The sequence below is a fragment of the Syzygium oleosum genome, unplaced genomic scaffold (assembly GCF_021117445.2).
Source record: "Syzygium oleosum isolate NSW1041296 unplaced genomic scaffold, Sole_v2.1 Sole_v2.01, whole genome shotgun sequence".
NCBI lineage: Eukaryota > Viridiplantae > Streptophyta > Magnoliopsida > Myrtales > Myrtaceae > Syzygium > Syzygium oleosum.
The window spans coordinates 26,167,542-26,183,200 of NW_026607485.1; the positions used below are offsets into that span (position 1 = coordinate 26,167,542).

At 44.9% G+C, this 15,659-nt stretch overlaps 3 protein-coding genes across 3 annotated transcripts in view; all 3 read left to right on the forward strand.

Annotated features, from left to right (window-relative positions):
- The window catches only part of LOC130138309 (cytochrome P450 89A2-like), a 62,263-nt gene that overhangs the window by 6,644 nt on the left and 39,960 nt on the right, over nucleotides 1–15,659 (forward strand). The gene's annotated exons all lie outside the window — the stretch shown is intronic.
- LOC115666953 (cytochrome P450 89A2-like) lies at nucleotides 1,341–3,131 on the forward strand. Its single transcript, XM_030588598.2, has one exon. It carries the CDS (start codon nucleotides 1,379–1,381, stop codon nucleotides 2,933–2,935), a length of 1,557 nt encoding a protein of 518 aa, XP_030444458.2. The 5' UTR covers nucleotides 1,341–1,378; the 3' UTR covers nucleotides 2,936–3,131.
- LOC115669634 (cytochrome P450 89A2-like) lies at nucleotides 4,964–6,722 on the forward strand. Its single transcript, XM_030590796.2, has one exon. It carries the CDS (start codon nucleotides 5,109–5,111, stop codon nucleotides 6,660–6,662), a length of 1,554 nt encoding a protein of 517 aa, XP_030446656.2. The 5' UTR covers nucleotides 4,964–5,108; the 3' UTR covers nucleotides 6,663–6,722.

A 15,659-nucleotide genomic window follows, 5' to 3' on the forward strand; every position in this document is an offset into this window, starting at 1 on the left:
TGCTTCGGCATCGGGAGACGGCCACCCTTGCCGGGATGGGGCAAGGGTCGCCCTTGCCGGGATCGGGCAAGGGTCGCCCTTGCCTGGGCAGGCGAGAGCCGCCCTCGCCAAATCCGGCAAGGGCAACCCTCGTCCTCGCCCGATCTGGCGAGGCCAAGGGCGGCCCTCACCGGATCTAGGCAGGCGAGAGCTGCCCTCGCATGGGCTAGCGAGGGTTGCGGCGTTGGGCGAGGGCCACCCTCGCCCGCCCAGGCCGGCGTAGGCGGCCTCGCCTGACATACATTAATGATGTAACATACGAAAACCATAAAATAAAAAATATTCCGTCATTATTACTTTAGTAATTATTGATGCTAACATGTGACATAGCTTAATGACTAAGAATCGGGAATAAAAAATTGTATTGACGTATAACTACTGTTTTCTAACCCAGATCCTTTGTCCCCCGGAAATGAACTACAAGTTTTCATAATCGAAATATAATAATCACGTAATCCCTATCTTATTATATACGACCAGAGAAAAGGCTCATACAATGCACGGAAATACATAGCTCCGCTAAAATTTGGTGAAATGACAATTTTAAAATTTCAAATCGGTATTGTGATTTAGTAGTACATATCGTTTTCTGAAATAGCTATATGTTATGAATTAGGATTGATGTCCGGTGAAAGGTAGTTACTATTCGTTTTGCTTGAATTGAATACTAAGAATTATTTGGGATGACTCGTGTGTACTTCGTTAGGATATTAAGGGATAAGCGCATTAAAATTTTTAAGATTTGTCACGAATGTGCAATTGAAGTACAATTGAATCGTAAAACTTTCAAAAACTTCAAGCCAATCCTAAAACTTATCACGAAAATACAATCAAGTTCTAAAACTTTTAAAAAATGCAATCAAGTCCTATAGATGGTTATCTATAATTCGGGTATATATTTAATTAAGTGAAGCAATTTGCACTTAATAAAGACATTCACTTAATAAATCAAACAATAAGAAGTATAGCTTCTTGTTTATATGCAGTTTATAGTTTGTCTTGAACACTTTTTTTTTTTGGTAAGGACCTTGAACACTTTATGCTTAATTAAAAATATAACTAAACAAATTTTAGCTATATATATATATTTTTAAAAAGACAGAACCCATGATATTAACACATAAGTAAATTCTTACACTTCATTTATTTTAAAATCCTTAAGAAAATTGAGGATTTATCAAAATATAAAATTATAAAAAATAAATAAATTGTGTTTTGTTTTGGGTAAGTTGTCATCTAATCTCCATGCTTATATAAAACAAACAATTCGCCCCCTCTTCACTGCAAATCCTTAATTTGGTCAGACTCACTCAAAGACTCGAAGTCGCTGTGGCAGAAGATGGATCTCTGGTTCCTCGTAGTCGTCACCCTCTCCGTCGCCGCCCTCCTCAGAGCCACCGTCAACCTCCTCTCCTCCGCCGCCAAGAAGAAGAGCCTCCCGCCGGGCCCCCTCACCTTCCCGGTCATTGGCAACTTAGAATGGCTCGGCAAGTCCTTGTTGGAGCTCGAGTCCGTCCTCCGCCCCCTCCACGCCCGCCACGGCCCGATGGTCACCCTCCATGTCGGCCCCCGCCCCGCCGTCTTCGTCTCCTCCCGGTCCCTCGCCCACCAGGCCCTCATCCACCGCGGCGCTGTCTTTGCCGACCGCCCACCGCCTCCAGTCGCCACCCGCATCCTCACCTCCAACAAGCACATCATCAGCTCCTCCTCCTATGGCCCCACTTGGCGCCTCCTCCGCCGGAACCTCACGGTGGAGATCCTCCGTCCCTCCCGCCTCCGCTCCTACTCCGGCGCCCGCGCTTGGGTACTCGACATCCTCGTGGCGGAGCTCAAGTCCCAGCCAGGCGGCATCGTCCGTGTGGTTGACCACTTCCAGTACGCCATGTTCTGCTTGCTGCTCTTCATGTGCTTTGGAGCCAAGATCGAGGAGAAGCAGATTAAGCAGATTGAGGAGGTTCACCGACGGTTGCTGCTGGATATTCGGCGGTACGACGTGCTCAATATCTGGCAGCCGCTGAGCAAGCTCGTGCTGCGGAAGCGGTGGAAGGAGTTCTACGAGCTCTTGGAGAATCGGAAACGCGTCCTCGTTCCGCTCATCCGAGCTCGATCCAAGGCCAAGCGAGAGCAACTGAGCAAAGCCAAGGAGGATGGGAACAACGGCGATGGCGATTGGATCCTATCTTACGTGGACACGCTCCTGGACCTGGAGCTGCCGGAGGAGAAGAGGAAGCTGGAGGAGGACGAGCTGGTGAGCCTTTGCTCGGAGTTCCTCAATGCTGGCACGGACTCGACATCCACGATGCTGCAGTGGATCTTGGCGAACCTGGTAAAGTACCCAGAAATCCAAGAGCGGCTCTACGATGAAGTCAAATCAGTCGTGGGACAAGGGGCGGAACAAGTGAAGGAGGAGGACCTGCGGAGGATGGGCTACCTGAAGGCGGTGGTGCTGGAGGGATTGCGCCGCCACCCGCCGGCGCACTTGGTGGGGCACGCGGTGACGGAGGACACGGAGCTGGGCGGGTACGTGATCCCCAAGGACGGGAGCATCAACTTCATGGTGGCGGAGATGGGTTGGGACCCGGTAGTCTGGGAGGACCCGATGGTGTTCAAGCCCGAGAGGTTCTTGAACTGTGGCGGGGGCGGGGAAGCCGGTGAGTTCGACATCAGGGGGAGCAGGGAGATAAAGATGATGCCGTTTGGGGTGGGGAGGAGGATGTGTCCCGCGCATCAGCTCGCGATGCTCCACTTGGAGTACTTCGTGGCGAACTTGGTGTGGCTGTTCCAATGGCGGATGGTGGCGGGCGAGGAGGTGGACCTGTCGGAGAAGCAGGAGTTCACCGTAGTGATGAAGAACCCTTTGAGGGCTCAGATTTGTCCCAGGAATTTGGGCACCTGAACTTGGGAAAATGTCTGTATGTAATTGGACTTGGCAGGCGAACCTCCGAGGTGTTTGCGAAAATTCCTGAATTACGGCCCCGTTAGCTTAGCAAGGTTCTTGGACTTATTTGATTGGGGATTCTCGTCTTTATTTTCATTTTTTTTTTAGAATCCTTAAGAAAATGGAGGATGGGTTTTATCAAAATATAAAATAAAAAAAATTAAATTGTGAATAGATCATTTCCTAGAGAAAATCCAGTACCGATACCGGGATGTCATCCATTATGTTTTTTTGAATGTGTATGAAATCCATATTCACTTGTCTGAATCTACGTCTGATACATTATAATCTAATAAACTTCTCCTTTGGATGTGCACGAAATCTTATTAGAATAATTTACATTTAGATTGAGCGTCATATCAACGATCGGCATTTCGAGCTTAGCAATTAAGTCTAGTTGATTGCCGTGATTACGTTTCTGATGTTACATATGCAAATTATAGAAAGACACGTCCTCGTTACTTTAGGAATTCATTTGGAAGAATGTCCACTGACTTAGCGCCCAAGGCTTATGGTCAAAATGTTAATTTTATAGCATTAGGTCATTGATTATTACTATAAGTTAGAGTTATCGTGATGCTAGTCTATGAAGATTTCTATCCGCATTGTGGCACAACAAAGGAATAAAATAATGTAAAGAAGAATGACTAGTGTTTTTGAACCAACTCAGATGCTTCGTCCAAAAAATAACAAAATTACCAAAACAGTCTTAAACCTATTATAATTATGTCGATTCATTCATAAATTTTTTTTGGCCAATTTAGTCCTAAACCTTTTATATTTGTGTCAATTCAGTTCATCCGGCCAATTTTGGCCAGCCAGCGTTGACGTGGACGTGGTAAATTTTTTAAATATAAATGCTAACAAATATGAATGCTTAGAAATGATTTTTTTTTGTTCTGTTTTCGGAAATAATTTCTAAGCATTTGATAACGGCTCAAAATTTACATTCTTGGAATAGAAACAGAATAGAAATGCGTTTGGTAACAACACAAAATTTCTTTTTATTAATAATATTTTAAATTTTTTTCTTCTTCTCCTTCTTGGCCGGCGAGGGCGAGGGCTAAACCCTGGCAACCTGGGCGGGGGCCACCCCTGCCCAAGCAGCGAGCGGCGAGGGCAGCCCTCACCGGCATTTTCCAACCCTCGCTCGAGCCGGCAAGGGCCGTCGTTGAGGCTCGCGGCCTGGGCGAGGGTTGGACCCTCGCCCTCGCCCTCACCCACGCCCAGGCCGTGAGCGGCGAGGGCGGCCCTCGTTGGCCTTTTCTAGCCCTTGCCAAAGCCGGCAAGAGCTACCCTCGAGGCTCGCGGCTTGGGCGAGGGCGGCGACAAGGGTCCAACCCTCGCCCAAGTCGCGAGCCTCGACGGCTGCCCTTGCCTGCTCGAGCGACAACTGGAAAAGGCCGGTGAGGGCCGTCCTCGCCGCTCGCAACTTGGGCAGGGGTGGCCCTCACCCAGGCCACGAGGGTTCAACCCTCACCCTTGCCGGCCCTGACCTGTGGCCGGTCATCGGCCAAGAAGGAGAAAAAGAAATAAAAACAAAAAAATTTTAAAAAAATTTTAAAATATTATTAATAAAAAGAAATTTTGTGCAATTACCAAACGCATTTCTATTTCAGGAATGGAAATTTTGAGCCATTATCAGATGTTTTCGAATGCTTAGAAATTATTTCCGAGAACAGAATGAAAAAAAATCATTTCTAAATAAAAATTATTTTCGGGAACAGAATGGTTACCAAGCACACCCTCAGCGTGCAAGATCGAGTCCCGCAACTTCTTTAATTTTCATAAATCAGGCAACCAATAGAAGGAATTGCACCGGTGAATAAATAATATGTCCCTAGCGATCCCAATTTCTCCGCGCCTCGAGTCTCCATTAGCCCCGGGCAATTAATCACACTGAACAGGTCGAGCCCCTTTAATCTTTGATATCGATAGCCTCTCAAGCAAGTCACCATCCCACCCTTCAAGCCCCATTATATATTGGACCTCCCTCAGTCGACATTTACAGAGGTACAAAATGGAGAGATTTGTCAAGATGAACAAGAGCGACCTCTCCACCGGTGACTAGGTCGTCATCCAATTTCCAATCTCCAATCTTATATGAACAAGAGCGACCTTTCGGCAAAACATGGATCTCTGGTTCCTCATCCTCGTCGCCCTCTCCGTCGCCGCCCTCCTCAGAGCCACCGTCAACCTCCTCTCTCCCGCCGCCAACAAGAAGAGCCTCCCGCCGGGCCCCCTCACCTTCCCGGTCGTTGGCAACTTGCTATGGCTCCCCAAGTCCTCCTCGGAGCTCGAGCCCGTCCTCCGCTCCCTCCACGCCCGCCACGGCCCCATGGTCACCCTCCACATCGGCTCCCACCCCGCCGTCTTCGTCTCCTCCCGGGCACTCGCCCACCAGGCCCTCGTCCACCGCGGCGCCGTCTTCGCCGACCGCCCGCCGCCCCTGCCCATCCGCCGCATCCTCACCTCCAACCAGCACAACATCAACTCCGCCTCCTACGGCCCCACCTGGCGCCTACTCCGCCGGAACCTCACGGCGGAGATCCTCCATCCCTCCCGCGTCCGGTCCTACTCCCGCGCCCGCGCGTGGGTCCTCGACATCCTCGTGGGGGAGCTCAAGTCCCAGCCTGGTGGCGTCGTCCGCGTTGTCGACCACTTCCAGTACGCCATGTTCTGCTTGCTGGTCCTCATGTGCTTCGGAGACAGGCTCGAGGAGCAGCAGATTAAGCAGATCGAGGGGGTTCAGCGACGGTTGATTCTGGGTGCGCGGCGGTTCAACGTGCTCAATTTCTGGCCGCGGCTGACCAAGCTCGTGCTCCGGAAGCGGTGGAAGGAGTTCTACGAGCTCCACGAGAATCGGAAGCGCGTCCTCGTCCCGCTCATCAGAGCTCGATCCAAGCCCAAGCGAGAGCAGCTGAGCAAAGCCAAGGAGGACGGGAATGACGGCGACGGCGATTGGATCTTATCGTACGTGGACACGCTCCTGGACCTGGAGCTGCCGGAGGAGAAGAGGAAGCTGGAGGAGGACGAGATAGTGAGCCTCTGCAATGAGTTCCTCAACGCCGGTACCGACACGACGTCCACGGCGCTGCAGTGGATCATGGCCAACTTGGTCAAGTACCCAGAAATCCAACAGAGGCTCTACGATGATATCAAATCAGTCGTGGGACACGGGGTGGAGCGAGTGAAGGAGGAGGACCTGCAGAGGATGGGTTACCTGAAGGCGGTGGTGCTGGAGGGGCTGCGCCGCCACCCGCCGGCGCACTTCGTGGTGCCGCACGCTGTGACGGAGGACACGGGGCTGGGCGGGTACGTGATCCCCAAGGACGGGAGCATCAACTTCATGGTGGCGGAGATGGGTTGGGACCCGGAAGTCTGGGAGGACCCGATGGCGTTCAAGCCCGAGAGGTTCTTGAACTGCGAAGAAGAAGCCGGGGGGTTCGACATCACGGGGAGCAGGGAGATCAAGATGATGCCGTTTGGGGTGGGGAGGAGGATCTGTCCCGGATACGGGCTTGCGATGCTGCACTTGGAGTACTTCGTGGCGAACTTGGTGTGGCTGTTCCAGTGGAGGTCGGTGGCGGGCGAAGAGGTGGACCTGTCGGAAAAGCAGGAGTTCACCATAGTGATGAAGAACCCTTTGAGGGCTCAGATTTGTCCCAGGAATTCTGGCACCTGAAATTTGGGAACATGTATCTATGTAGACTGTTGCTTTCTCAATAAAATTTCCATTAATGAACACTCTTCTTCTGCTCTTTGCGGTGTATGTAATTAGACTTAGGCAGGTGAAACCTATGCTTCTTTCCTTGGGAACCGCCGAGGTGTTTGCGAAAATTCCTGAAAGTTAAAACTCGCACGTGAACTGCACCCACCCACTGCGATTCCGATGTCATGCCATTGTCAAACACTATCCACCGTTTCAAGTAAACCGCGGTAGTAATATCTCTTTATCCCTAATTATAAGCACTGGTCCTCCCATATCCAGTGTTAAAAAACGGGGAGGAAGAAAAAGAAATAACATTTATAGTCTGTCTGTTTCACGAAAAATTTGATATTTCTAAAAATATTTTTTAGAAAGTCAATGACACTATTTTTTAGTATTTGACTAAAATTTGAAAATAAAATGGAAAATTTTCAGTCACGTGGTATGGAAATGATTTGATTTTCCTAAATAAATATACACTATTTGGACGCTAACAACTTGCGCATGGGTAATCGGGGAATTGGGTACGGGCACTAGAGTTTCGGGTCCGGCGTCAATGAGCCCCGACCCGGGCATTGGGATCGGGGCATGGGCACCTAGGTCCCGAGCCCGACCTCGATGCACTCGGAAATGGCCTTTGTGGACTCAGGCATGGGTGTTGGGGATCCGAGCTTGGGTACTAGGATCCCACGCTTGAATATTGTGGACCTAGGCTGGTTGCTATAGCATTGAGCACGAGCACCGGGGCCTTGCGTCCGGCCTCAATGGACTCAAGCACTAGGGGTGAGCGGTTCCAGGTTCTGGGTAGGTTCCGCCTGGAACCTGGAACCTACCCTCGGGTACAGGTTCCTCATTTTGAGGAACCTGGAACCTACCCGTCTGAACGTGGAACCTGGAACCTACCCTGTCACAGGTTCCAGGGTCGGTTCCAGGTTCCAACAGGTTCTTTTTTTTTTTAATTTTGTTTTGAATTAAACAAAACGAAAATAAACGTAATATTATATTATCTGAATGATACATACACAATGCCCTGATGTGATATTCAAGAGATATAATGCCAAGTTTACAAATGCCTGGATAGAACTAAACTATAATTGCAACAATTATTGAGGAGGAAAGCAGCAAGATAATGAAAATATCCAAAATGGCATGAACAATGAAAGCACATTGTTCAAACAAATTGTGAGTAGAACATTAGAAGTAAAAGCTCAACAGCATTTCTCATGGACACAATATTGCTTCCATTGTGTTTAGTGTCGAACAATTAAGTCAAACACCTGCATCTTTCAAGAACGGACAATAATCAGTAACATTAAAACTTCAAACAGCCTCTGAACGAAATGAACTTAGTCAAATAATAGGCAATTCAATAGAAGAACCAAGTGAAACTCCATTTGTTTTCCAAAATACCAAATTAGGTTGACCATCAATTGGTCCTTTGTCAAATTAATCCCATCTACAAGGGAGTCTCAAAGGAATGCAGAAATAAGAGACAGATGGTTCCACAAGATGGAGAAGGTACTGTAAAGCAATGCCGAATGCACAGGGCAAATGCCAATAATAAGGATAAAGTTGACAAAAGGAAGAAGAGCTATGCCACCAAGTCCCACCTTAAGCCTTGAAATACACATAGGCCATACGTTTGCATCTGGTTTATTGTGCAAGATGTTTTTCCTCTGTCGCAGTTTAAAATATACGTCCAAGAATGTTCAAACATGATGCCCTTGTGAAGAAGGAGGAAAACCAAGGCAAGCACGAAACTAAATCAAGAGAAGATTAAGTAAAAAAAGTTACCCTATCTGCAAACAGGCTCTCCTTTTTATTTGTCTTAAACAGTGCTAATTGAAATTCCTCCTGCAGAACAAAACAAAAGCAGAAATTAGAGAGCATCAAATTTCAAGCAAAGAAGCTCACATTAAAATGTTGATATAATTTGGAACAAAATCGCACTTCCCCCTTAAACTCGCCCATTATAAGGTTAAAGCAACAAAGACCTGGACATGATTGGAGTCTTTCTGAAAAAGGTCAGAAATAGATGCATCATTACCTTGTTGATCAGCCCGTCATCAACTACAGCACTGCTGATCTTCTTGAAAAGTTCATATAATGCTTCTATTTCACTCACGCTAACTGCAATTGAGAATGAAAGGAGAACTCATTTCCAGGATCAACAATAAGATTTTATATTCAGCAGTTGATTTGGGAACGAGGCGAGCATTCACAACAGGATAGTAACCATTTGATCCATCAGTATGTATCTTCTAGGTGAAAGATACACACACACACAGCGATAAATATATTTATAGAGAGAGAGAGAGAGAGAGAGAGAGAGAGAGAGAGACAGACAGAGACAGACAGACAGAGACAGAGACAGAGACAGAGACAGACAGAGAGAGCTCAAGAAGCAAAAAATTTCTAGGATGTGGCTCAAGCTTATTTAAGCTGTGATTACATTGATTTAAAGGAGGGATTAGCATACTCCTCAACAAATTGCAGCATATATAAAAGTAGATCGATAAATCATGGATGATAAATGAGTCGTACGTGCATCTTCAATTTCAGAACATTCGGGACACTGCTTTCATAATCTTCCACTAATAACATGCTGAATGCATCTAATTTCAAGTGAACAGACAAGAACCCATCCACCTAACCGATGAGACCCCTAGCAGACAGCCATATTCCAGAAGAATGTTGCAATTTATAACAACCTACAGAGGTATGGAAGGAAACAAACATGAGTTGCCCAAAATATACAATTTATATTTCACAGCAACAACAAAAGTAATGATGATTTAAAGCAACAGAAGTGAAACAAAGTGATTGCTATATCTTAAGACAATTTTATCAAATCAAATTGCATCTTTGGTAATTGGTAGCTTTGCTTTTTGAATATCACATAAATCAAATAATTCCCACTGATCATAACACCAACTCTTAAGTTTGAAGCGTTTCCATCATTGAATGACTTGATTCCGAGGCCTTTTAATTGCAATTTTGTTCTGCTTCATCTGTAGAAATTGATATCAACTTAGTCATCCCCCTTACCAATCCATTTTGATTCTGTCCAAGTTCCTAATAAGAACTCTAAACCCCAATTCTCATGCTCTACGAAAATGACTTACACTGTCAACATTAAGACTTCCACATGAAAATATAAGAAAAAGAGAGCACTTCCTCAGAGCAAGCAATCATGCAACTCACGAGCACAAGTATGCGCTCGACAAGCGCACACACACAACAGATTCAAACGTATCTGTTAAAAGCGCAATTTCTCTTGATATAACAGCGATCCAACAACAGCAACTCTACACAGAATCAAACATGCCGTCACTTAAATCGAAGCAGAGAACAACACAGTCGCTTCCTACATTTTCCGATCGCGCGCAAGAGCGTGATCTTGATTGAATATCGAAACCGAATGACTGGAATTTCAAGTTCGGAACAGCTTCGTCATCCGTTCATCGTTGTTCCTCGTCTCATTTCTACTAGGCGATGAATCCAGATGAATGTGCACGCAAGAGCACGATTTCACGCAACTCAGGCATGAACACGATCGTCGTGACTGAATTCAATCGATCGATGCTAAAGATGAACAGAAGCAACAGCGGGAATTCAAAGAGAGAAGGCGTGAATGGCAGGGGTTGTTCAAACACGTTACGTACCAGAGCAACGGAGCTTCAAAGGAGGAAGACGGCGACGAGCTCGACTAATCGGAGCGAATCCGCGTGGGGAGATCACGAGACCTGCGTCGAAGAAGGCAGAGCGAGGCGGAAGCGGGAGCGAGGAGCAAGGCGAAAGCAGAAGCGGGAGCGAGGCGGAAGTGGAAGCAGGAGCGAGGAGCAAGGCAGAAGCGCAAGCGGGAGCGAGACGGAAGTGGAAGCAGGAGGGACAATGATGGATTTGGGAATTAGGGTTTCTAAAATAACCAAGTGTGTAGTTTATATTTTAATTTTTAGGCATCCGGTTCCTGGTCCCGGTTCTTGGTTCCGGTTCCGGTTCTCGGTTCCAATCCGGTTCCGGTTCCAGGTTCCGGTTCCAGGTTCCGGGTCCGGTTCCTATAGGAACCGGGAACCGGAACCGGACAACCGGTTCCTAAAAATGGGGAACCGAGAACCGGACCCTCTGTCCATGGAACCTGGAACCGAACCGGACCCACCGGGTCCGGTTCTCCGGTTCTCGGTTCTACCCTGGAACCGCGCTCACCCCTATCAAGCACGGGCACCGGGGACACGGGCTTGGCCTCGATGGACTCAAGCGAGGGCGTAAGGGATCCGGGCACATGCACCAGGGTCACAAGACTCGATGGACTTGGGCCCAAGTACTAGAGACCTGGTTCTGGACACTAGGGACCCGAGAACCAGCATTGTAGGTTTTGTGCCTAAGCGTAGAGTTTCAGGTCTATATGCTGACATATAGTTGTATATTTAGAAAATAATTTCTGATTTTTTAAAGAAAAAATTATTTTTCTGAATTTAAGTATAAATTAAAAATTATTTTTCTGTTGACTCATTTTTTTAAGAAATTAAATGCTGAAAAATGAACAAACTGTTCAAACGGAGTCTTGACTCGACATTAGTAACTATAGTGCCATAAGCCGGCAAATTTGTCCTTTCCCACGTGAATCGGTCGTTTCGGGCCGAGCAATTGAACGTAGTTCATTACTTCAATTCTCGTTTTTCGATGTTACCAATTCGAATCATAGAAGCGTACGATCCTTGTTACTTGTGCAATTCTTGTGGAAGCATGCGTCGGAGAATTCATTCACCAACGTAGCGTCCAAGGGCTCCTGGAGAAAAATGCTGATCTTATTGCATGATCAGTTGATTCATTGTTGTTTTTTTGGGGAAAGTACCATAAAAAATTTCAAATTATGTCATTTATGATAAATTTACCCCAAATTTTTTTTTTTTGATAACCGAGGTATCCCACTTGCAATGGACTATTCCTCGGGGTAGTGGGGTACAAGATCAATGTCACCGGGTAAGTCCCCAAGATGTGATCGGCGGGAGTTGAACCTGGGACCTCATCTGTTTTACTGTCAGAGGCCAGGAACTCTTAACCACTCGACCAATCACCCCATTGGTACCCCGAACTTTTTTTTGTAACACAAAAAATCCCAAACTATGTCACTTGTGATAAATTTATCCTGAACTTTTTTTTGTGACACGAAAAACCCCAAACTATGCCACTTGTGACACATTTACCTCATAATACTTTGGTTTATGGGCATTTTCGTCCTTTTCCTTTGTTTTTTCCTTTCTTCTCTCTTCCTTCCGCCGACCATGGCGGAGGGAAGCCGGTGAAGGCGGTCCTCGCCAGCATTGGGTTGGGCGAGGGCTGCCCTCACCCGCCGAGACAAGGGCGAACCTCGCCGACGAGGGTCGCCCGACGCCGGCTAGGGTCGCCCTCGCCCGATCCGACGAAGGCAGCCCTTCCCCAACCCCAGCGCCGGCGAGGGCCACCCTCGCCAGCTTCCCTCCGCCATGGCCAACAGAGGGAAGAGAGAAGAAAAGAAAAAAAAAAGGAAAAAAAACAGAAAAAGGAAAAAGACGAAAATGCTTATGGATAAAAGTATTGTAGGGTAAATATATCACAAATGACATAATTTGGGGGTTTTTCGTGTCACAAAAAAAAGTTCAGGGTAAATTGGTCACAAGCGACATAGTTTGAGATTTTTCATGTCACAAAAAAAATTCAAGATAAATTTATCACAAATATTATAGTTTAAGATTTTTGATGGTATTTTTTTCTTTTTTTAATACTAGTTGGAGACTTTGAGTCATTGCGACAATAATAGTCCACACGAATTTCTACGCGGATGCTGCCCCGTGAGACGTGACATGCCTTAATGACTAGGAATAGGATCAGAAAGAATATAGAGAAAATATGCAGCTCCGATGACATTTGGTATAATGATATGTTTCGAATTTCAAAATCGGTGCCCGTGATTCGTTGGTGCATCTCGTTTTCTTCAATAATTATTTGTTATGGATAAAATTCAATGTCCTGCAAAAAAAGTAAATATTGTTCGTTTTGCTTAAGCTTAAAATCTTAAATTCAAAAAAATAATATTACCTGCTTAGAACATTTTAAGTGTTTGTAACTGTTTGTGAAGATAGGTGAAATTCGGCGTACTTCAACTGTTGAATGGTAGGTATCTAGATGGCGTAGATAGGGTGAATTTTTGCAGTGAATAATGTGCAAGATTCAATCTACGTCGCTTCTTTGATTCAAATAAATTAGACAATCTTTTTTAGGAATCGCATATGTAAATTAATAATGCCTTTAGCGATTCCAATTTCTCCATATCTTGTCAAGTCTCCATTAGTCCCGTGTCCCGGTCAATTAAACACGCTCAACCCGCGAAGCTCCTTCGATCTTGATAAGGATGGTGTTTCGCTTCGGGGTCACTTGCGAGAGCAGAGGGGAGTTTATCTCGAGGAACGAGGCGTCCCCAGATCTCGCGTCTTCTTTGTAGAGCTGAGGCTCCATGGATTCTTGCAACAGCGACCTCTCTGGACTTCCTGGACGAGTGACGTGAAGCAACTTTGCTTGCTCAGACTTCATGGGAACTAGAAGAAGAAGAAGAGCAAGAAGAAGAAGGAAAGAGCGCGTGGACAGGGGAGGAAAGGAAGAGGCAACTTCCTAATGGGGTCCTTCATATTGTTTACGTATCGGTTCATCCACGTGGCGTAACCGATTAATCATACGTTGCTACTCGAGTGATACGTATACGGACCAACTTTGCCTTTTTGATCGATTTGCTTCCCGACATATTACTACCATTTGGCGTTACCGTCACAAACGACTTCATTTTTATGGGATCTTTATAGTCCGATGCATATTACTACCGAGTTCTTTGTAAGCGACTCCTTTCGTCGTGTATAAACTTGGAATGCTATAAATAACGAATATTTATTTTAGAATAATTAGTTATAACACTTTGTACCGAACCCTAAAGAATTGGACTCGTTTGGGACAACTTATCATATAGGGGCATCGCGCCCGCTAGACACCATAGACACGCCGTTTCTCCATGCTTTTTTATGGTAATGCGGCAATAAGAATCAATCAAAGTATGTAAAATACCTAAAAATGTGCAGTTTGGGTCATCTTATTTCTTGGTATTTCGTTGACGAAGTTAAGTCTATTCTTTATTGTCAAAATTAAAAGGAAAATAATAGAAATATAAATCCTCTCCTCGAGCTTTAATCATTTATCTCTATTTTTCTCACAATCTTTGCTTTTTTTTTTTTAAATTTTAATTTCTGGGTTTTGTCTGCAATTTCCCATTACAATCACGTCATCCATCAATACGGTCCATGGGGGTAATGTGATTCAAGCACTTTTGAATCTTCATTTTTAGTACAGAAGGTCTTTTAATATCGGAATCATTCGATAAATAATATTCACATATTTTTAGTTAGTAAACTGGCGAAGTCGATAGTCAAACAGTGAGCGTGATTTTGGAATTTTATGTCCGAAAGTGACATTGTCTGCTGCTGTCCAAACTATGAAGTTTCTTCGGCTGCTGTCGAATGCGACCTCCCTCAGCCGGCATCCGGCATTGATGAATGCACAAAATGGGCAGACTTGTCAAGTTGAAAAAAAGTGATCTTTCTAGACATGGTACAAAGCCAATTTTTCAAGACTAGACGGCAGCCCCGTCAAAGATTGGAAGTCAATACAAGTTACCTTAATAATCCGAGGATGAGAAAGAGCAGCCAAGTAAAAGTTATCATAATAAATTCAGAGATACCTATTTGATTTATTATTAAAGTACAATAAAAAGTAAAAATAGTAACATATCTAATTTATAATTTAAAGTAAAACTAATTTGATCAAGTAAAATAAATTGTAGCTTATAATTGTGTTCTTAATTGGAAATGTACCATCGAAATAAAAGTAAAATTATTAAAATGACATGTCTTATTCTATTAAAATGGAAAAATAATGAAAAACAAAAGCTAAAGATACATCATATGACTAAAAGGTTATATATATAGTTGAAATATAACTTCTTTAATTAAGTGAAGAAGTTGCACTTAATAAAGACAATCACTTAATCTTAGTAAATAATCAATCAAATAGTAAGAAAGCATAGCTTATTGTTTGTATGTAGTATATGGTTTGTCTTTTTAATTACGGTTAATCTAAAATAGAATCGAAATTATGTAACTTTCCTTTTAGAAATATCAAATTAACATATGATATTAACATGTAAGAAATCCTTTCACTTTAAAAGATTATAACATTATTAAATAATGAAAAAAATGAAAAAAAAAAAAGAAAATGGCAGAAACGGAAAGGGTGAGTTAAGACTTCTTCAATCATGATATAATATTGAAAAAAAATTGTGATTTTTTTTTAAATTTGAAGATATCATTTGCTTAGAGAAATCCGCTACTAATAGTAGGACAGCATCCATTATGTTTTTCTTTGGGAAAATTTCAAATCAGTACCCAAAGTGAGGTCATTTTCTCAAAAAAAGGTCTAAAGTGAACATAATATCAAATAAGGGTTTGAAGCGTCCAATCAGTCTAAAAAATGGACCGGAAGTGCCCAATGAATCTCAAGTAAGGACTTGGGTTTGTCGGCCGGTCAAATGCTCACCGGCCGGCAAGCACTACACTGTTCCGGCGATCGGAATAAGGATAATTTCGTCTTTTACTTTTTAAATTTTTTATGTTTCTTTTTTCCTTTTTCTGTTTTCTTCTTCTTCTTTTTTCGTCGTTTCCCTTCACTAGCGTCGGGTGAAGGTTTCCCTTCGCTGGCGTCGGGCGAAGGCTGCCCTCGCCGGCGTCAAGCGAGGGCCGCCCTCGCCTGGGCTGGGCGGGCAAGGGTCGACCCTTGCCAGATCCGGCAAGGGCGAGGGTCGACCCTCACCAGATCCGGCGAGAGAGGGTTGCTCTCGCCGGATCTGGCGAGGGTCGCCGTCGCCTGCCCAACTCAGGCAAGGGCGGCCCTCGC